Source organism: Aquarana catesbeiana, linkage group LG04 (genome assembly GCF_042186555.1).
Source record: "Aquarana catesbeiana isolate 2022-GZ linkage group LG04, ASM4218655v1, whole genome shotgun sequence".
Classification (NCBI taxonomy): Eukaryota; Metazoa; Chordata; class Amphibia; order Anura; family Ranidae; genus Aquarana; species Aquarana catesbeiana.
The window spans coordinates 616270135-616295517 of NC_133327.1; the positions used below are offsets into that span (position 1 = coordinate 616270135).

General features: G+C 42.4%; 1 protein-coding gene across 1 annotated transcript in view; it reads right to left on the reverse strand.

The window, feature by feature from the left end:
* Positions 1–25383, reverse strand: part of LOC141140786 (calpain-13-like) — a 196101-nt gene that overhangs the window by 16895 nt on the left and 153823 nt on the right. The window contains exons 19-23 of the mRNA XM_073628284.1: positions 22509–22566; positions 21749–21819; positions 16636–16704; positions 16178–16256; positions 10394–10510 (exon numbers count right to left, since the gene is read on the reverse strand). Coding sequence (XP_073484385.1) covers positions 10394–10510; positions 16178–16256; positions 16636–16704; positions 21749–21819; positions 22509–22566 — 394 coding nt within the window. The remainder of the gene's footprint in view (positions 1–10393; positions 10511–16177; positions 16257–16635; positions 16705–21748; positions 21820–22508; positions 22567–25383) is intronic.

A 25383-nucleotide genomic window follows, 5' to 3' on the forward strand; every position in this document is an offset into this window, starting at 1 on the left:
GCTCACTGGATCGCTGGACTGTGGAGGGGGTGGGAGCGGCCAGCTCAGCCTCTCAGCGGCTCGCTGAGAGGCTGAGCCAAGTACCGGTCCAGGCATGTGGGCATATCCCGACCATATGGTTGCGATCTTTCCCCAGCCTGGACCGGCTCTGTGACATCAGCCGACAGTGGGCTTCAGCCTGCTGTCTGCTGAAAATGGGTCACAGGTGTGCAGAACGGACTGCACTCCTGTGATCCATAGGAGAACTACAGGCATACGAGTTTGGCTGTACTTCTCCTTTAAGTAAATGCAACAGGAAACCTATCACAAGAGAAACTGAGGCTGTGATCACTAACCTCCTAAAAAATGCTAGATCGCTGGCTACCGTGCTAAACTTCTGGCTTAAAAACTAAAGGGGGAAATAAAGTGCATAGGTCTGGTGCAGTAAACCACTTCATTAAAAGTTAAAACTAAAATAATATTGCACTTACCTTTACCATGAGGTAGGGCACTTTGTACAAAGCCACCAAAAGGGGGAAACAGGGGGTGCTAACACCGTGGCCAAGGGTGCAGCAAAATGACAGCTCAGTCCTCTTATTCCACCTCTGGATTGCTCTCAGATCAGGAGCAAAGATGGTGCTCACCTGTGCCTGAAGGGAACTCCACACCAGGGCTCTCTGCTGACAGCAGCTGGTGTCCAGTGTGTGCAGTACAGTACAAAGTCCTATGGAGCATGCAAGTGGTAACCAAAGCAGATGGAGTTCTTTAATAAGAAAGTCTCTGACCGGTGTATGAAGTTAATTAACCTTTCCCACACTGGGAAGAACATGGATAGATATAGAAGTACATGTAACATGAAAATTGAGTTGGATTAAAATTATGAAATAAGAACTAAAGTAATGAATTCATATTTTTCTTGTGTAGCACCCTCTACCAATAGGTAGGTGCTAGTAATAGGATTTTTACTAGGAGACTGTCAGCACAGACAAATTTAGCCAGGCCTATGCTGCAAGCTAGGCCTGACTGTTTTAATCTGAGAGGCTGGGAGTGGTTAGAGTAGCAGTGGGTGTGGCCACCTGTTCTCTAGTTCTGAGGCGCCTCCCCTGCTTCCAGGGAGAATATTCTGGAAGAGGGGCAGGGCCTGGAACTGGAGTGGCAGGCAGCTCATGTGGGAGCTCTGACCAATCCCCAACTGGTATTGGCAGGGGGCGGGCCTCCTATATAAGCTGAGGTAACATGCCACTGAGAGGGGAGTTGTCGGCTGAGTGAAGTGGAGGATGGAATACTAGACAGCAGCAGGAGGGAACCCCCATCTGGGGGGGGGGGGGGGTGCGCCGATCGCAGGAGGGGAGAGCTGTGAAGGAACTTTGCCTTTACATGGTCATTGGCAATGTCTTTATCATCATACGGTCATTGATAAAGAACTCCTGGAGCAGAGGGGCAGGTGAAGCTGTCGGAACGTATGGTCCGGTCAAGTTCTCCATCAAGGACTCAGGGCAGAGAAAGGTCGGTGAGTGTTACCACAGTGGAGGGCTGGATGTGCCAGGAAGTCTGTGAGGGAACTTTGGTTCTACACGGTCATTAGCAAAGTCTTCATCATTACATGGTGAATGATGAGGAGTCCTGGTGTAGAGGACTGTGGGGATATGTGTCAAATCGATGTGGCCTGAGGGCATAGGATTTGCAAGCTGGGCTGGCTGGGAATAGTAGTCCACCATCCAACATGCTTATAAACTACTAGGCCTCCGGGGCGAGGTGCTGCAGGCCTCTGGCCTAGTAGCAGCGAGCAATCAGAGCTAGCTAAAGGATTTATTCAGAGTGGGTCCTTCTTGCTTACAGAAGAGGATGTGACATTAAGCTTTGTGCAGGACGAGAGGAGTTCTGGGAACATCACCCTTACACGGTCAAGAGTGATATCCTCATCCTTACACGGTAATGGGTGAGGAAATCCTGGAAGCAATAGTGTGCGGGAGTTAAGCAGAGGAGGAGCGACAGTCTGCATGGTGAGGCAGGAGAAAGATCATAGTGACTAAAAATGCACATCATCTCTTCTGGCTCTATGTGCTAAACCAAAATCTTTAAAGTATGATGGCAAATGAACTATCCTATGGGCATCCCATATACCCTTTTTCCCAACCAAGTTGTACCCCCCCAATAAACAAAAAAAAAACAAAACCAACAAAAGACTGTTCATTGTCTCTGCAAGTGATGTATGGGAGTCTGGCAGCGGGGTGAAATGGTGGATGTTCGTTACTAGTGGCAACTACATGGCTACACTTGCTATGCCAACTTTGGAGATCACTATAGAATAAAATACTGTGTGTGTATATACAGTATATATAGATATATATATATATAAATATATGTAGCTATCTATCTATCTTTATATATATAGTGAGTACACCCCTCACATTTTTGTAAATATTTTATTATATCTTTTCATGGGACAACACTGAAGAAATTACACTTTGCTACAATGTAAAGTAGTGAGTGTACAGCTTGTATAACAGTGTACATTTGCTGTCCCCTCAAAATAACTCAACACACAGCCATTAATGTGTAAACCACTGGCAACAAAAGTTAGTACACCCCTAAGTGAAAATGTCCAAATTGGGCCCAATTAGCCACCCCACCCCCCAGTGTCATGTGGCTTGTTATGTGTTACAAGGTCTCAGGTGTGAATGGGGAGCAGGTGTGTTAAATTTGGTGTTATCGCTCTCACTCTCTCATACTGGTCACTGGAAGTTCAACATGGCACCTCATGGCAAAGAACTCTCTGAAGATCTGAAAAAAAGAATTGTTGCTCTACATAAAGATGGCCTAGGCTATAAGAAGATTGCCAAGACCCTGAAACTAAGCTGCAGCACGATGGCCAAAACCATACAGCGGTTTAACAGGACAGGTTCAAGTCAGAACAGGCCTCGCCATGGTCGACCAAAGAAGTTGAGTACACGTGCTCAGCGTCATATCCAGAGGTTGTCTTTGGGATATAGACGTATGAGTGCTGCCAGCATTGCTGCAGAGGTTGAAGGGGTGGGGGGTCAGCCTGTCAGTGCTCAGACCATACGCCGCACGCTGCATTAAATTGGTCTACATGGCTCTTGTCCCAGAAGGAAGCCTCTTCTAAAGATGATGCTCAAGAAAGCTTGCAAACAGTTTGCTCAAGACAAGCAGACTAAGGACATGGATTACTGGAACCATGTCCTGTGGTCTGATGAGACCAAGATAAACTTATTTGGTTCAGATGGTGTCAAGCGTGTGTGGCGGCAACCATTGAGGAGTACAAAAACAAGTGTGTCTTGCCTACAGTCAAGCATAGTGGTGGGAGTGTCATGGTCTGGGGCTGCATGAGTGCTGCTGGCACTGGGGAGCTACAGTTCATTGAGGGAACCATGAATGCCAACATGTACTGTGACTTACTGAAGCAGAGCATGATCCCCTCCCTTCGGAGACTGGGCCGCAGGGCAGTATTCCAACATGATAACGACCACTGTCTTGCTAAAGAAGCTGAGGGTAAAGGTGATGGACTGACCAAGCACGTCTCCAGACCTAAACCCTATTGGGAATCTGTGGGGCATCCTCACAGAAGGTGGAGGAGCACAAAGTCTCTAACATCCACCAGCTCTGTGATGTCGTCATGGAGGAGTGGAAGAGGACTCCAGTGGCAACCTGTGAAGCTCTGGTAAACTCCATGCCCAAGAGGGTTAAGAAAAGTGCTGGAAAATAATGGTGGCCACACAAAATATTGACACTTTGGGCCCAATTTGGACATTTTCACGTAGGGGTGTACAACCTTTTGTTGCCAGCGGTTTAGACATGAATGTCTGTGTGTTGAGTTATTTTTACAGCGAATTTACACTGTTATACAAGCTGTACACTCACTACTTTACATTGTAGCAAAGTGTCATTTCTTCAGTGTTGTCACATGAAAAGATATAATAAAATATTTACAAAAATGTGAGGTGTGTACTCACTTTTGTGAGATACTGTGTGTGTGTATATATATATATATATATATATATATATATATATATATATATATAATCTTTGTATCAAAAGATATATAAGATAAATTACATAAATCTAAGAGGATTTAACATGTATATTTTAAAATTAATGTAGAATACGCTATCTTTGTGTGTGTGAAAAACAGATTTGTATTTCACTGGTAATTGATGCTAAACCTTGTGTGTATGAGGCAAAGTAATTCTTATAAGAGGCCTGTAGATGGCAACAAGTGACCAACTATTTTTATACAGAGGGAATAATATACACATTGGGGTTGATTCACTAAAAGCAAATAGACTGTGCACTTTGCAAGTTCAGTTGTTCTAGAGCTTAGTAAATTATAGAAAGCTTCACCGTTCAAATAATACCCAATCACATGCAAAGAACATAAAAAAACAGCATTTTTTCTTGCACATGATTGGATAATGGAAGTCAGCAAAGTTTTCACTCATTTGGAAGGCTCTGGAGCAACTGCACTTGCAAACTGCACTTGCAAAGTGCAACGTCTATTTGCTGTTTAAATCAACACCATTGATGTAATAAAAGTTACTTTATAACTATGCTTTGTTAATAATTCCTTCTTGAAGGAGAAGGGCTGTTAAAAAAAAAACAAAAAAACAAAAACATACATTATTGATAAAAAGAAAATACTTAAGTACTCTTCTCAATGTTTCAGCATTGGATTGATGCTGCACCTGTCTGCTGCTGGCTCTAAGCTCAGGAACTGAGAAATCACATGACCGCTGATCGCTCAGTTCTCAGTCAGCTCTGAGCAGACAGCAGAGAGCTATTGCATGAAGTTCACTACAGGCGAAGGTAAACACATTCTTTTCTCCTGGCCTGTCAGCAACTCAGAGGTGGAAGAGGGGAACTGAGCCGTCATCTTGCTGCACTACTGGCCATTGTGTTAGCACCCCCCCCCCCCTTCGCCTCTTCTGATGGCTGTGTGCAAGGAGCCCTACCTCATGGTATTGTTTAAGTGCAATAATAATATTCTTTTATTGTTTTTTTTCTGTGCCATATCTATGCACTTTCTCTTCTGGCTGCGACAGTTTAAAGATGAGCTGTAGCTAAAAAAAATAAAGGAAAAAAAAACTCAGTAATATTGAAAATAATACAAAAAATTAGCTAGCTGGTAGATGCCATTGGTGTTATATGTTATTTGAAGGCCACCATCATACATTCCTCTTCCTCAAAACCTAAGCTGTCTTGAACCTATCCCTTGGGATCACATCACCATACAGTCTGAGCTCAGAATATTACAAACTGAATGGTGCTTACAGGTTATACCGTTCAGTGCAGCAGTAAGGACCGCACAACCCAATGCCAGAGGAGAAGAGGAAGGATTCCTGATGTCATCAGACCAGCCAAAAGACTCTTATATATAATAGTTTAGTGGGGGGATCTAGTGTAGGGAGGGCAGAATGTCTCTTCTCTGACAGACGATTAGGGAGGGAGTGTTTCTGCCAGCAATGGCAAACTGCATTTTCTCAAGTGAAAGGTTTACCTTAAAAAAACGGCAATGAGCAAGTCAGTTATGAAATAATATAAACCAACTTTTTTGCTGGATTATAAAGAACAGATCTTCTAATATACAAAGAATGGCACAGTTTATGTATCCAGATCGCCTGGATCACTAAACAGGAATGTACTTTAGACAGAGGCGTGGAAATATTTAGGCAAATTGAATACATATACACGCTCTATATAACCAGAAGTACTGGGACGCCTGCCTTTACACACACATGAACTTTAATGGCATCCCAGTCTTAGTCTGTAGGGTTCAATATTGAGTAGGCCCACCCTGTGCAGCTATAACAGCTTCAACTCTTCTGAGAACCCCACACCATAATCCCCCCTCCACCAAATGATTTGGACCAGTGCACAAAGCAAGGTCCATAAAGACATGGATGAGCGAGTTTGGGGTGGAGGAACTTGTCTGACCTGCACCCAATAGATCACCTTTGGAATGAATTAGAATGAAGACTGTGAACCAGGCCTTCTCGTCCACATCAGTGCATGATCTCACAAATGTGCTTCTGGAAGAATGGTCAAACATTCCCAATATTACACTTCTAAACCTTGTGGACAGCCTTCCCAGAAGAGTTGAAGCTGTTATGGCTGCAAAGGGTGGGCCAACTCAATATTGAACCCTACGGACTAATGCCCTGTACACATGGTCGGATTTTCCGACGGAATATGTGCGATCGGAGCGTGTTGTCGGAAATTCCGACCGTGTGTGGGCTCCATCACACATTTTCCATTGGAATTTCTGACACACAAAGTTTGAGAGCAGGCTATAAAATTTTACGACAACAAAATCCGTTGTCGGAATTTCCGATCGTGTGTACACAAATCCGATGGACAAAGTGCCACGCATGCTCAGAATAAATAAAGAGATGAAAGCTATTGGCTACTGCCCCGTTTATAGTCCCGACGTACGTGTTTTACGTCACCGCGTTCAGAATGATCGGATTTTCCGACAACTTTGTGTGACCGTGTGTATGCAAGACAAGTTTGAGCCAACATCCGTCGGAAAAAATCCTAGGATTTTGTTGTCGGAATGTCCGATCAATGTCCGACCGTGTGTATGGGGCATAAGACTGGGATGCCATTAAAGTTCATGTGCCCGTAAAGGCAGGCGTCCCAATACTTTTGGCAATATAGTGTGTCTTTACAACAGGAAGGCAAACTGATTATTAGCAGATTGTAAATTCTCCTGATTTAATCATCACTAATAAATGTTAAGTTTATAACTACAGTCAAAATATCCCATTTAAAAAATAAATAAAATAAAAAAGTGATTTGTTGCAATATTCAATTTTAATCCTTTTCCCGCAGTACTGCTTTTCCACCACAAGATGCCCTCAACACACTTTTTCTGAGCCTGGGTTGTCCTGGAACCTTTTTTCCTGTTCAGAAGAAATTGTTTCCTTTATAATCACTGACCAGGAGAGTTTGAGGGTCTGCTTTCATTATCAGCACTTTCAGTGTTTTAATAAGAAAAGAAGCCTTGTTTAACTAAGAATTCTAGAAGCAATCTTACAAAAATGAAACTGTTGCATAGGATGCTTCTAATTTGACTTTCAGCACTGTGCAGACCTATGGGAATAACAGTGAGCCAATCTCACAATGGGCAAGTATTCACATTTTGCAAAAGAATAATTCTACTTTAAAGCAGACAAAAATGAACAGCCCATAAACAGATAAAACAACAAAACCGGCTTTTGCTGCAATATTTGGCCTCAATGTAGTACTATTTTTCTACCACTAGATGTCCTCGGTCTGCTGGTCAGCATTATTCATCCAAATTCCTCTGAGCCCATGTACAGCACACACTCTAAAGCTTTGCTGTATATGTACTGTGAGAGCTTGATACCAGGTCAAATTCATGTACTTACACTGCATGTATTTAAAGTGGAAGTCCAGGCAAAACCTCACTTTGCTTAAAGCTGCTCACACCCCCATTCTAAGCCCCTATACCAACTACCCTGTAGAGGAAAGATGTGTATATTTACCTATTCCCTGAGCGCTCCAGTCCAGTCACATGATCGACTCCCAGTGCAAGCCTTCATGTGGGAGGAGGGACAGCCGACAACGGATGCCCCACAGTAAGTCTATGGGTGACACCACTGCCCAGGCATTGCAGCCCTTGTCACTGTTCTCTTCTCTCCCTTGAAGGCAGATCATGTGGCCATACTGGAAGGCCCTTAGATTAGGTAGGTCTATTCAGATTTCCCTTTCAGCAGGGGTTGGGCAATCTATGGCCCGCGGGCCGCAGCCGGCCCACCGCCGCTAAATGTCCGGTCCGTCAGTGCACATGATGAATTCAAGTGCACCCAGCCCGCGGACATTTTAACCCCTTCGTTCCAACCAGACACAAATATGCAGCCTCGGCTTGAAGGGGTTGTACCAGGGTGGTGCATGCAGCTACACACATCACCCTGGTACTGTTATTTAGAGATGACGGTCGACTTTCTTGGTATAACAACCGATCGGCTTAAAAGTCACTTGGCTGTTATCCCAAGGAGCGAGAGGGGATGTCCACCCCTCTCATCACCTTCTGCGGCCTACCAGGGCGCTCCTGTCCTACCAGGAGGCCTGAGCGACCAGCTGGCACGTCTGCTGGCAAGCCAGAGATCTGAACGGCTTTGATCGGGTCTCAGATCTAGTAACCCGGAAGCAATGTCATGACATCACGTCTGGTTTACAGAAGACTTACAGAAGACTTAAAGGCTCCAAATTTTAAAAAAAATTACAGCATTCAAAACAGCCAAACTTGGCGTTTTAAATTCTTAAGTGCAAAGGAGAGATTTGGGGGTCTTATAGACCCCAGATCCCTCCATAAAAAGTACCTGTCACTGCCTATTACTGTCACAAGGGATGTTTACATTCCTTCTGACAGCAATAAAAGTGATCAGAAATTTTTGTCTTTCAAAGGGACAGTGTAAAAATGAAAAAACAAAATAAATAAGAACATTTTTTTTTTTTTAAAGTGCCCCATCCCTCCGCGCGCAGAAGCGAACGCATACGCAAGTCACAACGCAAATGTAAAACGTTTTCAAACCACACTTTGTGAGGTATCACCGCGATCGTTAGAGCAATAATTCTGGCACAATAACTCCTCTGTAACTCTAAACTGGTAACCTGTAGACATTTTTAAATAATCGCATATGGAGATTTATAAGTATCGTAGTTTGAAGTCATTCCACGAGTGTGCGCAATTTTAAAGCATGACATGTTAAATATCTTGTTATTATCTTCATTTATTAGCAGGTGAATGCGGCCCTCCATGCATTCACATACATTGAATCCGGCCCCTAAGTGGAAAAAGATTGCTGACCCCTGCCTTACAGGGTACTTGGGGACTTAATATATGGCTTAGAATGGGGGTGGGAGCAGGTTTAAAGGATAAGTTCACCTTTGTTCACGTTTTTTTTCTTCTAAATTCTAGCTCCCCTATGTACCTATATAGCATTAATGTACTTATTTTGCAAAAATATCAAAGCTTTCCATTAAATCTACAGACACTTACGTCACTTGTCCTCATCCATGTTTCCAAACATATCCATTGCTTCTGCCTTACTTCCTGGTGCACTGGCCTGCCTGATTTGATACAGAGTGAATGGCTAGATAGGTGTTTCCTCCTATTATATACATTTGGTAAATCTAAAGGCGATTGTACAATTGGATTGTATAGTGTATGGCCATCTTTATACACATACAAATACTAGTTGCTTTCAGTGACATTAATTGGCACAACAAACACAGAAGCAAACACATATTTTGCCATGTGAAAAAATGATAGGGCAAAACGCACAGTAAAAAACCCGCAACCCACAAAACGCCAAAATGTCCCATGTAGTGCAGCCAATTGAAATCAACGGGCTGCCCTATGTGTGTCACAGGAAAAACGTGTCACAAAACGTGCGCTCCCACTATGCTAGATGTGAATGGGGCCTGAAAGTGAAATTGCTTTGTTAACACAAGAACAATGAGGCTCCATTCACATCTGCATGTTTCCTTGCATTTCAGAAATGTGCTGCACCAAAAAAAAATTGCAGTAAAAAACGCACCAAGCTCCGCTCTAAAAAAAAGTCCCAAAGCTGCTTTGGGGCAATTGCTGCGTGTAGGGGAGCCCATTCAGGTGGATGTGCTGCCCTTTGTGTGATGAGTGAAAATGTTCCAAAAAGCCCCCCTCCCCACTAAAAACAAAAAACAAAAAAACAAAAACGCTTGTGGGAATGCGAGTTCCCGCTATGCAGAGATGTGAACTGGGCTTGACAGCTGAGTGTTTCTGTCCACTCCCTCCTATGTACTTGTATAAAGATGGCCATACACTATGCAATCTGATTGTATATTGTGTATTTAGTGAGAAGGGTGATCATTGATTGATTGCATTTCATTTAAAAAAAAAGGTGCACCTAGAGATGGGTGGGTAGGTAGGAGGGTGGATGATGCAGGGTGTGTGCTAATGAGGTCAGCTGGTCAACTCCTTCCTGTGTCATGACCTAAAGTCTGATCAGGAAGTAAGGCATTGCTAATAGAAACGTTTGGAAACATGGATGAGGACAAGTCAAGTAAGTGTCTGTAAATTTTATGGAAAAGTACATTAATGCTATATTGGTGCATAGGGGAGCTGGAATTTATTAAAAAAAAAATTAAAAAAAGGTGAACTTATCCTTTAAGCTTAGATGCACTGGACTTCCACTTTAGGAAAAATACATGAAATTGTGTTTCTGATTACAGGGCTGCAATCATTTTTGTCTCTTCTATAGAGTTCAGCTTTAATGACAATTCTAGGACAGTCTTCCAAAGCCCTGCACTGTCCCTGTCTGATTCTCTAGGCAGGTCTGTCACTGACAGTCTGCAGTGCTTTTATCATCATCTTAATGGTATAACTCACTTGACACAGTTTCCAGACGGATCATGCAGCACACAAAGTCCGCAAAGGTCAACTTTTTGGAATAGTTTCCATATCTTAAAAGCATGATATTCATGACGGCATCACTGACTGGGAGACCTGCAAAACAGAAGAAAGTAAGGTTTATATTTAAAAAGAACCTGTTACTTAATGTGAATGAACCCTAAGACCTTGTTCACACTACAATGCATGTCTCAGCGCTGACATGTGCTGCCAATGTGTGTTGCTGTGCGTTTTTGCATGTACTTCTACGCGTTCTTTACATTCACTGCAGTGAATTTTAATTTAGCTAACATGTGCATGAGGAGAAGCTCTGCCGATTTTATCATCATATCATGTAGAAGCAAAAATGCTGTTTTTTTATTTTCCTTGCATGTCCCCCTCAGATCTACAATGACTGCACTTCAAAGTGCACTTGTAGTGCAAATTGGATTTGCCTTTAGTAAATAAACTCCAATGCCCTGTCCATACTTTGAGGTTGATTTACTAAGGCCCCTTTCACACTGGGGCGGGAGGTGCATCGGCAGTAAAGCGGCGCTATTATTAGGGGTGCTTTACCGTCATTTTAGCGGTGGTATTCAGCCGCTAGCGGGGACGGTTTTACACCCCCCCCAGCGGCTGAGAAAGGGTTAAAAACCACCGCAAAGCGCCTCTGCAGAGGCACTTTGCCGGTGGTATAGCCACGCTGTCCTATTGATTTCAAGCGGTGAAGGAGCAGTGTATACACTCCGCTCCTTCACCGCTCTGAAGATGCTGCTGGAGGACTTTTTTTACCGTCCTGCCAGCGCATCGCTCCAGTGTGAAAGCCCTCGGGGCTTTCACATTGGAGACAAAGCAGCGGCTGTTTCGGGTCGGTTTGCAGGCGCTATTTTTAGCGCAATAGCGCCTGCAAACCGCCCCAGTGTGAAAGGGGTCTAAAGGCAAATGTACTCTACAAGGGCAGTTGCTCCAAAGCTTTATAAATGAGTTAAAGCTTCACTTTGCAAAGAATACCAAATCAAGTGGAAATTAAAAAAAAAAAAACAAAAAAAAAACTTTTTTACTTGCACATGATTGGATGATGGAAGTCAGCAGAGATTCTGCTCATTTACTAGGCTCTGGAGCAACTTGTCTATTTGCCTTTAGTAAATCAACACCTTTGCACTCTGCAAGAGCAGCTGCCCCAGAGCTTAGTAAATTAAGCAAAGCTTCACTTTGCAAAGAATACCCAATCAGGTGCAAGGACAATTAAAAAAACAGCATTTTTGCTTGCACATGATTGGATGATGGAAGTCATCAGAGCTTCTGCTCATGTACTAAGCTCTGAAGCAGCTTTTTTAGAGTATGCAGTGTGTTTGCCTTTAGTAAATCAACCCCTATGGGTCTGTATTGACCAATGCAATCCAACGCATGCATACCTCCCAACATTTTGAGATGGGAATGAGGGACACCTACTAGCAAATGTATGTAGGCATAGGATACGCCCCCTGCCACACCCCCTTAAAGGAGAATTAACCCCCCCAAAAAAGGTTAATTAAATCCACAAGTGCTTTTTTATCACTACTATTCCTTTATATTGGCCTTTAAAATGTATAAATGCAGCTATTTATACATTGGATGAAAGGTTTAGCACTGGGAAACACTTTTTGAAAGATAAAAAGTGCATTTTATATATAACTATATAGATCAGACCAAAATGAGGGACAAATGAGGAGGAAAGAGGGACAGAGAGACATAATTCCAAATCAGGGACAGTTGGGAGGTATACACATGTGGTGAATGAGCTCTAATGGTTTTGGGTATATATATATATACATACACACACACACACACACACACTTTTTATATACTCTTTATTTAGTATGTAAGAAAGGTATAATATGAATGTTACAGAGCCATGTACAGATATTACAAATTCTTTTATGACAAATAAAAATCAGTTGTATGTTATATATAAGACACACCTATAGATGTGTTTGTTTTTTTAACCAGCTTGGCTTTTTCTATTTCTATTGTTTGTAATTAACATTAAGCAGAACAAAAAAGAAGGGAGATAAAGAAGGGGTGAGGTTGGGGGTTGGGACTTGGCACAAGGCCAATGATTAGGAGGGGAGGGGGATGGGGTATTAAACAAATGAGAAGTATGAAATGTGGAACAAAGTGTCAACTATATAACAATCAGGCAAAGTTGAATTACAGTAGTATTAAAGGCCAAGGCTACTCCAGATATAACATATTGTCCAAATGAAGTTCTGGTTGGACACGCTTGGATATTATTTTAAGTGACTGTTGCTTTAGTGCAGTGTCCCCAAACTGTACCCTTTTGGATGCGGCCCTTTGCCTGCCTATGTGTGGCCCTTGGGGCACACTTGCTTTCACAGATATGGGGTACTATTCCTCCCACTGACACCCAATAATAAAAAATCATGTATTTGAACCAAAAAACACTAATGGGATTTTGTCAACAACCAAAAATGTACAAAAAAAATGTAAATAAATGTTTTTTTTAAAAAGATACAAAATTCAACATCTTTATTTATATATTATAAAATATCCACCACACACATTACGCATGGTAAAAGAAGAACATTCATTCTTCTCACTGACACCAACAATGAGCAACCATTCCTCCTACAGACAACAACAATGGGGCACTATTCCTCCCACTGATACCAACGATGGGGCACGATTCACCCCACTGATACCAACGATGGGGCACAATTCACCCCACTGATACCAACGATAGGGCACTATTCCTCCCACTGATACCAACGATGGGGCACGATTCACCCCACTGATACCAACGATGGGGCACTATTCCTCCCACTGATACCAACGATAGGGCACTATTCCTCCCACTGATACCAACGATAGGGCACTATTCTTCCCACCGATGCCAACGATAGGGTATTATTCCTCCCACTGATACCAACGATGGGGCACTATTCCTCCCATTGATACCAACAATGGAGCACAGTTCATCCAACTGATTCCAACGATGGGGCACTATTCCTCCCACTGATACCAATGATGGGGCACTATTCCTCCCACTGATACCAATGATGGGGCACTATTCCTCCCACAGATACCAACGATGGGGCACTATTGCTCCCAATGATACCAATCATGGGGCACTATTCCTTTCACTGATACCAACGATGGCACTATTACTTCCACCAATACCAACGATGGGGCACAGTTCCTCTCACTAACACCAGTGTAGGGGTATTTTTCCTTCCAATGACACCAATGATTGGGCACCATTTTTTTTAATGACACCAACAACGAGGTGCTGTTCCTTTTATTGACACAAATGCTGGGGCACTATTTCTCCAACTAATACTAATAATAGGGCACTTTCTCCCCTCTCACTGACCACATGTACAATGTAATCTTTACTCCCACTAACCACCAAGCCTGGGACATTGTCTACTCCCACTGATGTTGGGTCATTTTCTACTCCCACAGGCCAGAGGCAAAGCCTAAGTTTACCTATAAAAGAAATACAAAAGCACCAGGGACATTAATTATCTGTAGTACAATGTGTCCATTTGCTTCTGTCTTCTAGTTCAGTAGATATCTTGCTCCTCCAATGCCCCCTTCATCCCCACCACCATAATCTTCTAGTGTGGCATGGGTTAATAGAACTGCATTGCTGTCACAAGGTCTCATCAAGAGTGCCCAACTATGCTAACACTTTCCACCCAGCTCCACTGTTCATAAAAGCTGTACTACATCATCTATGAATAAAACCTGATTTATAAATTATCTGCCTGTCTTCCATTCATAAATGACTTTTCATTTCATAGAATCTGTAGTATGGCTTCCATGAATGAGGGAGTTGGCAGACATAGTTGTGCACTGTTGATGAGTGCATGTCACAGCTTCTCAGTTCTATTTACCCCCCGCTGCACTGGAACATTATGGTGGCGGGGTGTGGGCATATGGGCACTGGAAGAATAGGATTACTCCTGAACTAGGTAAACTTAGGTAAAAAAAAAAAATGTTAACAGGGCATAGAGTGCAGGGACCTAAAAGGAGCATCTCTGTTTTTGTCCACCCACCTGTTCTAGGTATTATCAAGAGCTTTCACTTTACCTTTTGCAAAATATTGGGGAGATCTCATTACTGGAGTCAACTGAAGGATGAAGTACTCCAGGGGCTGGTTAAGCCCACCAGCATTCATCCAAAATAAAAACAGATTTTTCAATGGCGTTAGACTTTAATGGCCTGACGACCTCACATGAGTCCTGTGCTGAACACCCGTCCTATTCCTGAGTCTAATACTGATGCATTTAAAGCCTGGTACAATGTAGAGGGACAATCCATCAAAGCGGATAATCGTTTTTCTTTGTATAAGTGTAAGTAATACGGTTTGTCAGCTTCTTGGAGTTGATGATCAATCCTTATTTTCCAGCTAAGAGATCTGAGAATATGATGATGTACTGACTGCATGAAAGTGTAAAGGCTTTATATTCAACACTATCATCATTTATGTAACCCCTTGCTGTCATCTGGGGGCCACTGCCCTTGTCACAGGTGGAGAAGTGCTTAACAACAATGTTACTGTTTTGTCTGAACTGAGACATAATTCAGGTGTCTGTTGGGTAGCCAGATAAGTAAGCTGTTGGCAAACAAAAGGCATGGGAAGCTGGGCACTGCCAATGGGGAGCCAGGAACTGCCACAAGGACAAGGTAATTTAGAGACCAGAGTGAACATGCCAAATTTCTCACCCCAGATGTACTGTATGAGCATTATGTTTCAGCAAAATCCCCCCCCCCCCCAAAAAAAAATTAGCACTAATTTGTATGCTTACCCCCTAAGCATAAATTCCCCCCTCCTCCCAGTACAAATCCACCCCTTTGCTGAAATCTCCCCTCCTGGCACAATTCTGTGCTCCCCCATCCCCCAAATTCCCCCAGCACAAATGCCCCCCCCCCCCCAAAAAAAAATCACCCCTCATAACACAAGTTCTCTACCCCTCAAATCCCCCCTCCTAGCACAAAGACTCCCCCCCCATTACCCCTTCTAGCACAAATACCCCCCAATCACCCCTAATAGCACAAATTCCACCCCCCCCCAAAATGTCCCCTTGCTAGCACAATTCCCCTCTCCCCTCTAGCATATCGCCTCTTCAAGCACAAATTCCCTAAATCCCCCTCCTAGCACAAATCCTCTTCTCCATCCCTACTCCCAACAAAACACAACACCCCCCCCCCCCAAATCACCACTCCTAGCATACACCCCAAATTTCCCCTCCTAGAATGGTTTTTACCCCTTGCCATCCACCAAATTTCCCCTCTCAACACAAATCTCCTAACTCCCAATCTCCTCACGACAGCCCACCTCACATGATACCACAGTGCCCAGAACAGCTGCTCCTCCTGACCACCCCTTGTCCCAGCCCTGCATGGGGGACATGTACCAATGCCAATGTTAAAATAAAGAAACAAATTCAATAAAAAGACAGAATCTCTCTACACTGAATTGTCAGCTCTCCCTAAGAGCTCCAAAGCACATTCACCCACTCTTTAATAAAAGAGGCCATTATCCATACCTTTCTACTATTAACACTTGAGACTCAGCTGACCAGGGGCAAAGTCTATGCAGTGCATTATACAGTAGGCTTTTCCTTATTTCTGGCAGTGAACCTGCAAAGTTTTCAGCCAAAAATTTGAAATTTATGAAATCTCAGGGACCTACTCCTAACCCACGGCAGTGGGGAACCTGAACCTCATCCCTATCCAAAAGCATAGGTGACAAATGTTAAGGAATAAGAATTGTACCTAAGTCTTGAACAGCTCGAACAAGTCCATATTTATCAATATATCCAGTTTGGTTCACATCAGTGGAGCGGAACATGTCCTGAAAACGTGTTTAAACAATAATTATTATTGATTTATATTACTATTATTATTATTACAGATTTTCAAACTCAGAAAACTGATGTGTGATGAGGAAAGGAGGCTTTGAAAGGACACAACAGAATAAAAAAAGAAGAAGCACATTGGGGACAATGATACTGTTCACTATCTATTTTACTAAGAGCAGGTCTATGGCTTGGGAATGGAAGGTGGACAATTGGCAAAGTAAAGTAGACTTTAATCACATTAACACAACATCTGTAAATTTCACAAATTGGCAACACTGGTGTCCCTGCAGAGGATGGCCTAGTTCAGCCCTAGAAAGAGTCATGTCATGAAATAAAGATGAAGCATTTTTCGCACTATATATCATCTCTTACCTTACACATGTTCAGTCTTTTCCAGAAACGGGAAAATTCCTGAAGGCTGAGTTTCCCATTAACGTTAAGCTGCACAATTTGTTAAGTACAATGGTTTTTCAGCACACTGAACAGGCATCTAAAATAGAGCTTAGCCAATCCTATGCACTGTAAAGTTTTGTTAAAAATGTATATTTAGTGGCTGTATAAATTTTTATTTAATGCTATTTCAAATGATTATTAGAATAAAAGTTCCAGGCAATTAATGCTATTCAACAAACGTATCAAATGAGTACACTTAATTGACCTTAACGTCTATGCAAACTCGTAACAATGAACATTTTGTTATATCTGTTTAATAAGTGTAAAAAAGACCTGCTGATCCTGACAGAAATTGAGTGAGCTGATAACTTCCTGTGCTTTCCACCTCTGCAGACTGTCATCAATTAAATTGGGGTTGATTTACTATAGACAAGCAGAATGCAGAGTGCGCTTGCTCTAGGGCTTAGTAAATGAGGTAAAGCATTACTTTGCAAAGAATACCCAATCACGTGTAAGGAAAACAAAAAAAAAATGCATTTTTGCTTGCATATGATTGGATGAGAGAAGTCAGCAGAGCTTCTGCTCATTTACTAAGCTCTGGAGCAACTGCAAAGTGCACAGTATTTGCCTTTAGTAAAACAGCCCCACTGTTTCCAGTTCTTTCTGTGGACCGCCAAATACCTCCTACCTCATGTTAGAGAATAGGAGAGGAGATATTTTATTGCTATTTCCTAAGGGAGGCACCTTTGCTCCTTTATAGCTATAGAACATTTAGTGAGCCTTATGATCCTTGTAAAGGAAGTGTGTCGCTGGCAGCATCACTAGTAGTAATGTGTTAGTGCCCTTTCTGTTCTATAGTATCATGAGCGAGGCTGGAATGGTGATGCACCATCAGGGGGCAGGTCTGTGACAGCCTGAGCTCACAGGAAGTGGGTTGGATGATGCATTGCCATCATTACTTGAAAGATGAGTGGCTGCTGGGACCTCTTCTGACAGAAAAAGAAAGAAAAAACACCAAAAGAGAAAAAAACACAACAAAATGGTTGCCTGTGGGGCTCGCGCTAGAATGGCATTGATACAAGCTTGTATAAACCCAACACAGGTTCCCCCCAATAAGTCAGGACAGAGCAAGAGAGAAAAGCACCTAGCAAAACTTACCCCCGGGCCCCAGCCCAAAATACAAAGAGATACAAGACTATACTGTAGTGGCATCTTCCAGCCACTTTACCTAGATTTTGTCAAATTTACAGATGCAGCCCCTATGTGCGTAAGTATCTTTATAGAGTGGTAAGTTGGAATTGACTAGCTGCTTCCAAGAGGCAATGGTGGGAGCTGAGGGCTTCCTCAAGTGGAGTGTGAGCGTCTTCCTGGTATAGAACAAAAGTAGGCCAATAGGAGTCCTGCCAGCCATCGTGGGTGAAAGGCCCTCCACCAGGCCCAGTAGACAGATTTTCGAAGAAGGGGTAAATCTAATCTGAGACACCTTACTGATGATGCACAGCCTAGTTCAGCTCTTGAAAAATTCCTGATTAGTACCTGACACTAGAATGCTACAGCTCACTAAAATGTAACTTTTTTAATATGCATTTTAACAAGCACTAATGCTGTAAGAAGCTGTTATGGTAATCAATACCCAAAAAGGCTGAAACCCAACCCAAATACACAGACTAGAACCCCCGCTGTCAAACTAGTAGCAGTTCAAGCATCCAGACCCACCATGTGCTTAGAAGGGAAGAATATACAAAATACGTCTTAGGTTCCTTGATTATTAATCACTTCAATACCGGACACTTTTACCCCCTTCCTGCCCATGCTTTCAGCACTGTCACACTTTGAATGACAATTGCACGGTCATGCAACACTGTATTCATATTACAATTAATTTTTTTTCACACAAATAGAGCTTTCTTTTGGTGGTAAACCAAAAAATATGTAGAAAATGGGATTTTAAAGGTACCCCTGATATAGGAAAAGACATTATCTACTAAAAATATATCAAATATTTATTAAAGCAGTTTTACAAAAAAAAATGTACGATAAAATGTGAAAACAGTTTTACATTCACAGTCAAAGGTATACATCCTCAACCTAATATTGACAATGAAGAAAACTGTGGTCACCAAGAGTTCAAAGCATAACCACGTCCACATAATTTCAACATGTTTCGCCCAGAAGGCTTCATTAGGAAAATGGACGAGGCTTTTCAATTATTCAACAACAATATTCACGATAAAAACAACCTTGGATGTTTAACCACCTCAATACAGGGCACTTTCACCCCCTTCCTGCCCAAGCCATTTTTCAGTTTTCAGCGCTGTCGCACTTTGAATGACAATTGCGCGGTCATGTTACACTGTACCCTAATGAAATTTTTATCATTTTTTCCCCACAAATAGAGCTTTCTTTTGGTGGTATTTGATCACCTCTGCGGTTTTTATTTATTGCGCTATAAACAAAAGAAGAGGGACAATTTTGAAAAAACACAATATTTTTTACTTTTTGCTATAATAAATATCCAATTTTTTTTTTTTTTTTAACAAATTTTTTCCTCAGTTTAGGCCGATACGTATTCTTCTACATATTTTTGGTAAAAAAAAATTGCGCTAAGCGTATATTGATTGGTTTGCGCAAAAGTTATAGCGTCTACAAAATAGGGGATAGATTTATAGCATTTTTATTATTTATTTATTTTTTACTAGTAATGGCGGCGATCTGCAATTTTTATTGTGACTGCGATATTGCGGCGGACATATCGGACACTTTTGACACATTTTTGGGACCATTCACATTTATACAGCGATCAATGCTATAAAATTGCATTGATTACTGTGTAAATGTGACTGGCAGGGAAGGGGTTAACACTAGGGGGCGCTCGAGGGGTTAATGTATTACCTAAGGAGGTGATTCTAACTGTGGGGGGAGGGGACTGACTGGGGGAGGTGACCGATCGCTGTCCCTATGTACAAGGGACACGCCATCGGTCTCCTCTCCTCTCTGACAGGACGTGGATCTGTGTTTACATGCACAGATCCACGCTCCTGCTCTGTTACCCGGCAATCGCGGGTGCCCGGCGGACATCGCGGCCGCCGGGCACGCGCACCGGGTCCCGAGCGACGCAGCGGGCACGCGCGCGCGCCGCCGGCGACGCGCGCGCGCCCCCTAGTGGCTCGGAAGGCGAGGACGTCATATGACGTCCTCCCAGAACAATAGAAGCCTCATCCAGCCGTCATATGACGGTGGGCGGTGGCTTAGCGGTTAAAAGAGAAAGAGAAAAAAAGGTAAAAACACAGAAAAAATATACATAAAACATTCACATTTATGTAGCTTGAAAGCTCTTTAGCTTGTGCAACCATAACTCCACCAAAACCACCCTCCAGAAACAAAAACAAAAACAGGAACAAAAACCATCCCACCCCCCATCCCACTCCCCGCCCCCCCCAAAAAAAACGCTCTCGCTCCTTGAGGGATACTCTAGTGAGTAGCCACTATCGCAATCAGACTACAATCAAGTCTAAATCAACAGGCACCTACCCTTGTGGCAGATGCAACTATTGTCCCTTCATTTTAGAAGGGAACAATGTTATCCTTCCCAACAATAACGTCTGGACCCCCAAACATAGAACAAACTGTCAATTGGTTGGTTCCGTATATCTAATGAAATGTCATTGCGGGGAATTTTACGTGGGAAAAACTAAGCGCCCACTTTTTTGTAGAATCAGGGACCATGTGTCCCTTATCTCCAAACATAGGATGGAAACACCTATTAGCCGTCATGTGGGGCTATACCACAATTTCGATTTAAAAGTTATCGGCTTTTTCAGCCTTGAACACATACCAGAACATGAACGAGGAGGTGATATAGACAATAAACTTCTCCAATTGGAGACGAGATGGATCTATTGTTTACAGGCCACTCGGTCCCCCGGCCTCAATGAGGGGATTAGCTATAAGCCTTTTCTATAAACATCACCCCCCTTCTGTGATGTGGTCACTCCTGTCTCCTTGGGAGTATGTGCCCCATTGAGTGTCTTCCCTTCCTTTGTTTTGCTTTAATAAATATTTGATATATTTTTAGTAGATAATGTCTTTTCCTATATCAGGGGTACCTTTAAAATCCCATTTTCTACATATTTTTTGGTTAACTACTTTAGGGATGATGGTACACACATAAAAAACATTTGTAAACACTGATCTCTACCCATATAGCCTATTTCTTTTGGTGGTATTTAATCACTGCCTTTTTTTTTTGTTTTCTTGTTAAACGAAAAAAGACAGAAAATTTGGGGGAAAAAAGCATTTTTCTTTGTTTCTGATATACCATTTTGCAAATAAATAATTTTTCTTCATAAATACTGCTACACTTCTTTGGTGAAAATAACCCAAATCAGTGTATATTATTTAGTCTGTAGAAAAGTTATAGAGTTCACAAACTATGGTATATACTATATATCTGAAAATCGATCATTCCTGATGTACTGACGGCAAATCTAATTTCTTGAGGCCCAAAAATTACAGGACAAAACAAATATCCCCCAAATTACCCTTTTTTGGAAAGTAGATAATCCAAGGTATTTAGTAAGAGGCATGGCAAGTTTTTTGAAGTTGTCATTTTTTTTGTCATAATTTTTTGGAAAATTAGGAAATTAAAAAAACAAATTTCACAATTTTTAAAAAGGTTGTACATACTGCCACCAGTGCAGTACAGCATCATCATATAACTGGTGTGGCTGTGATTAAAGACACTAACTAGTGAAAGTATGCTAAAAAAAAAAAAAAAGAATCATTTTTTTCAAAAATCACATCACCATGATGTTGAAGAATGTTGGTCTTAATTTGCTCCACTTTTGTAAGATACAAACTGGCTTTACTATATTTTGAATTTGGTGCAGGTGTTGTGCCACAATGTAGAATTGGAGCAAATCAGAACTACCTGAATGTGGCAGCAGACGTTTTTTTCTAATTAGGCGCTATTAGCAATTGTGATTATGAGCAATTATTGCCAGTAAAGTGGTGCAGCTTTATTGAATCCCCCCCTCCAATGTGCTTGCTTTATTATGTGAACTGCTCAGATGACGGCGATTCAAAAAGATACATCCATCAGCATTAAAATCCCTCGGCAGGAATCCAAGCTAAAAGCTGAACGGTTGGCATTGAAGGTTGGGTCTGCAAATCAGGCAGTGAAAGTAATTTTGACATCATTAAAATCAGACATTTGCAAAATATTCGGAGGATTACACTAACATGTCCTACAAACTTCAAATTAAAACATTAAAGAATAATAGAGAACACTAATGCCCTGTACACACGGTCGAATTTTCCGACGGAAAATGTGTGATAGGACCTTGTTGTCGGAAATTCCGACCGTGTGTAGGCTCCATCACACATTTTCCATTGGATTTTCCGACACACAAAGTTTGAGAGCAGGATATAAAATTTTCCGACAACAAAATCTGTTGTCGGAAATTCCGATCGTGTGTACACAAATCCGACGGACAAAGTGCCACGCATGCTCAGAATAAATAAAGAGATGAAAGCTATTGGCCCGTTTATAGTCCCGACGTACATGTTTTACGTCACCGCGTTCAGAATGATCGGATTTTCCGACAACTTTGTGTGACCGTGTGTATGCAAGACAAGTTTGAGCCAACATCCGTCGGAAAAAATCCTAGGATTTTGTTGTTGGAATGTCCGAACAAAGTCCGACCGTGTGTACGGGGCATAATACTAAAGTGTCAGATGTACTGCCTTATAAAGCTAGAGGTATAAGAGGAATTACATATATTGCTATTTTCTACTCTAGTCAGCTTTATCTAACATGTCCTACTATTCACAAACCTATTTTTTAGGCTTACCTGAAATTACTACGTCATTTAGTAGCTTCTGTAGCTGTTCTGCATACAGTTCTGAGCTCTGAAAGAAATAAGATAAAATGATATATTTCAACGGAAATAAAAGCATGATTAGAAGTAATACTTGTGACTTTCCTCTTTTAATCAGGCAGTTACTAGCAGTTTAAACATCTCAAGACATGAGCTACCTCCTACTTTATAAACCAGGCAGACATTAGAAGTTGAGGAGCACAGAGAAAGAATGTCTCTTCCATCCATTCCAGTGTTGCTAAATTTCCTGTATATGTGGTTTAATTTATAAGCTCCAGTGATAATCATTTGAATCATAATGCCCTGGTTGCCAGTACTTGGACACATCACTGCTTCTAAGGGTCTGTTTAACCGCTTCAGCCCCAGACCATTTGGATGGCCAAAGACCAGAGCACTTTTTGCGATTCGGCACTGCGTCGCTTTAACTGCCAATTGCGCAGTCATGCGACGTGGCTCCCAAACAAAATTGACGTCCTTTTTTTCCCACAAATAGAGCTTCCTTTTGGTGGTATTTGATCACCTGTTTTTATTTTTTGCGCTATAAACAAAAAAAGAGCGACAATTTTGAAAGAAAAACGCATTATTTTTTACTTTTTGCTATAATAAATATCCCCAAAAAATTTATTAAAAAAACATTTTTTTCCTCAGTTTAGGCCGATACGTATTCTTCTAACATATTTTTGGTTAAAAAAATCACAATAAGCGTATATTGATTGGTTTGCGCAAAAGTTATAGCGTCTACAAAATAGGGGATAGTTTTATGGCATTTTTATTAATAATTTTTTTTTTACTAGTAATGGCAGCGTTCAGCAATTTTTATCATGACTGCGACATTATGGCGGACACGTCAGACAATTTTAACACATTTTTGGGACCATTGTCATTAACCCCCCTGGCGGTATTCCCAAGTCTGGCTCGGAGTGAGATTTTAGTACCAAAAGCGGTAACCCCGAGCCAGACTCGGGATCGCATTGCTGGATCCTGGAAGATGTGACTCACCTTGTCTCCGGGATCCCGCGATGTTCTCCCGCTGTGTTCGGCGGCCGGATCTTCCGCCTGATGCACTGTGTGCCCTGGCTTCCATTCCCTGCGAGCGTAGCGACGCAGGGGGTGGAACCGGCGGCAAATTCAAAAAGTATAAAACACAAACACACTGACACATTCTAATCCTATTGGATTACATTACTAAATAAAATAAAATTGACCTCAGGTTGCCCCCCAGTGCTTTGTCCAGTGCCCCTGCCTGCAGTTTTACTGTACTTTCTGTCTGGAAACTGCAGAGCGACCATGCTGGAAAACAGCAACAGCGAGACAGAATCGCTTGCAGAAGTGAGTGATATCGATTCATGGGGAAGTTCGTCATCAGGCACGGAAAGCGATTTCAGCGATGATCCTGCGACTGTGCCCAGAGGACTTGGTGCTCGATTGATTGCAGTACGGAGCACACAGCGCCCCCAAGATTCCCGTTTACCGGAGCACCTGGTATCAAAGTGGAGGTTGAAGATGACTGCCCCCTGGGTTTTTCAAGGAGCAGAAAATGGGAACCAGTGACCAAAGAGGACATCTGGAAGTTTCTGGGCCTAATTATTCTCCAGGGAGTGGTGGGGAAACCCCTGCAGAAGTGGTACTGGACAACCAACAAAATACTAGCCACTCCTTTTTATGGCACCATCATGTCGGAATACAAATTTTCTCTCATAATGAGAAATATCTGCATTTTCAAAATAATGAAGAATTTGATGAGACTTCTCATCCAGCTCCAAAACTGAAAAAGATTTGGGACCTATATCAAATTATTCTGAAAAATTTCCAGCAGACCTATGTACCAGACAGCGACGTCAGTATCGATGAAAGTCTAATGGCCTACAAAGGAAGACTTAGCTGGATAAAATCATTCATGCTCTGTGAAGCCAGCACTGGTTACATATGAAATTCGGTCCTTTACACCAGGAAAGGGACCAAATTCAACGACAGATTCAGTCATTATGGAATGGCAACCGCTTCTGTTCTTACTTTGATTGAGCCATTGCTGAATCAGGGGTACTGTGTAACCACAGATAATTTTTATACTTCTCCAGAATTCTATGAGTTCCTTCTACAACACCAAGACGGATGCATACGGGACTGTTAGGGTCCTTTCACACTGGGGCGGTTTGCAGGTGCTATTGCGCTAATAATAGCGCCTGCAAACCGACCCGAAACAGCCGCTGCTTTAATTCCAGTGTGAAAGCCCCGAGGGCTTTCACACTGGAGCGATGCGCTGGCAGGACGGTAAAAAAAGTCCTGCCAGCAGCATCTTCGGAGCGGTGAAGGAGCGTAATGTATACCGCTCCTTTACCGCTCCTGCCCATTGAAATCAATGGGACGGCGCGGCTATACCGCAGGCAAAGCGCCTCTGCAGAGGCGCTTTGCGGTTGTTTTAACCCTTTCTCGGCCGCTAGCAGGGGGGTAAAACCGCCCCGCTAGCAGCCGCATACCGTCAGTAAAGCGCCGCTTACAATAGCGGCGCTTTACCGCCGACAACGCCCCCGCCCCAGTGTGAAAGGGCTCTTAGAGTTAACCGGCGTGATATGCTGCCAATCTTTGGCAATAAAAAGCTCAAGGCAGGAGAAATAGTTGCCTGGCAAAAAGGCAAAATGATGGCACTAAGATGGCGCGATAAAAAAGATGTGTGCCTAATGAGTACCATTCACAACACCTCTACTCTCATGGTACATACAAAAGGTGGAAAAGACGTAATGAAACCTCAAGTCGTAATGGACTACAATAACACCATGGGAGGTGTTGACAGAGCTGACCAGGCCATGACTTTTTATCCTGCTATGAGAAAGCAACAAAAAAAATATTA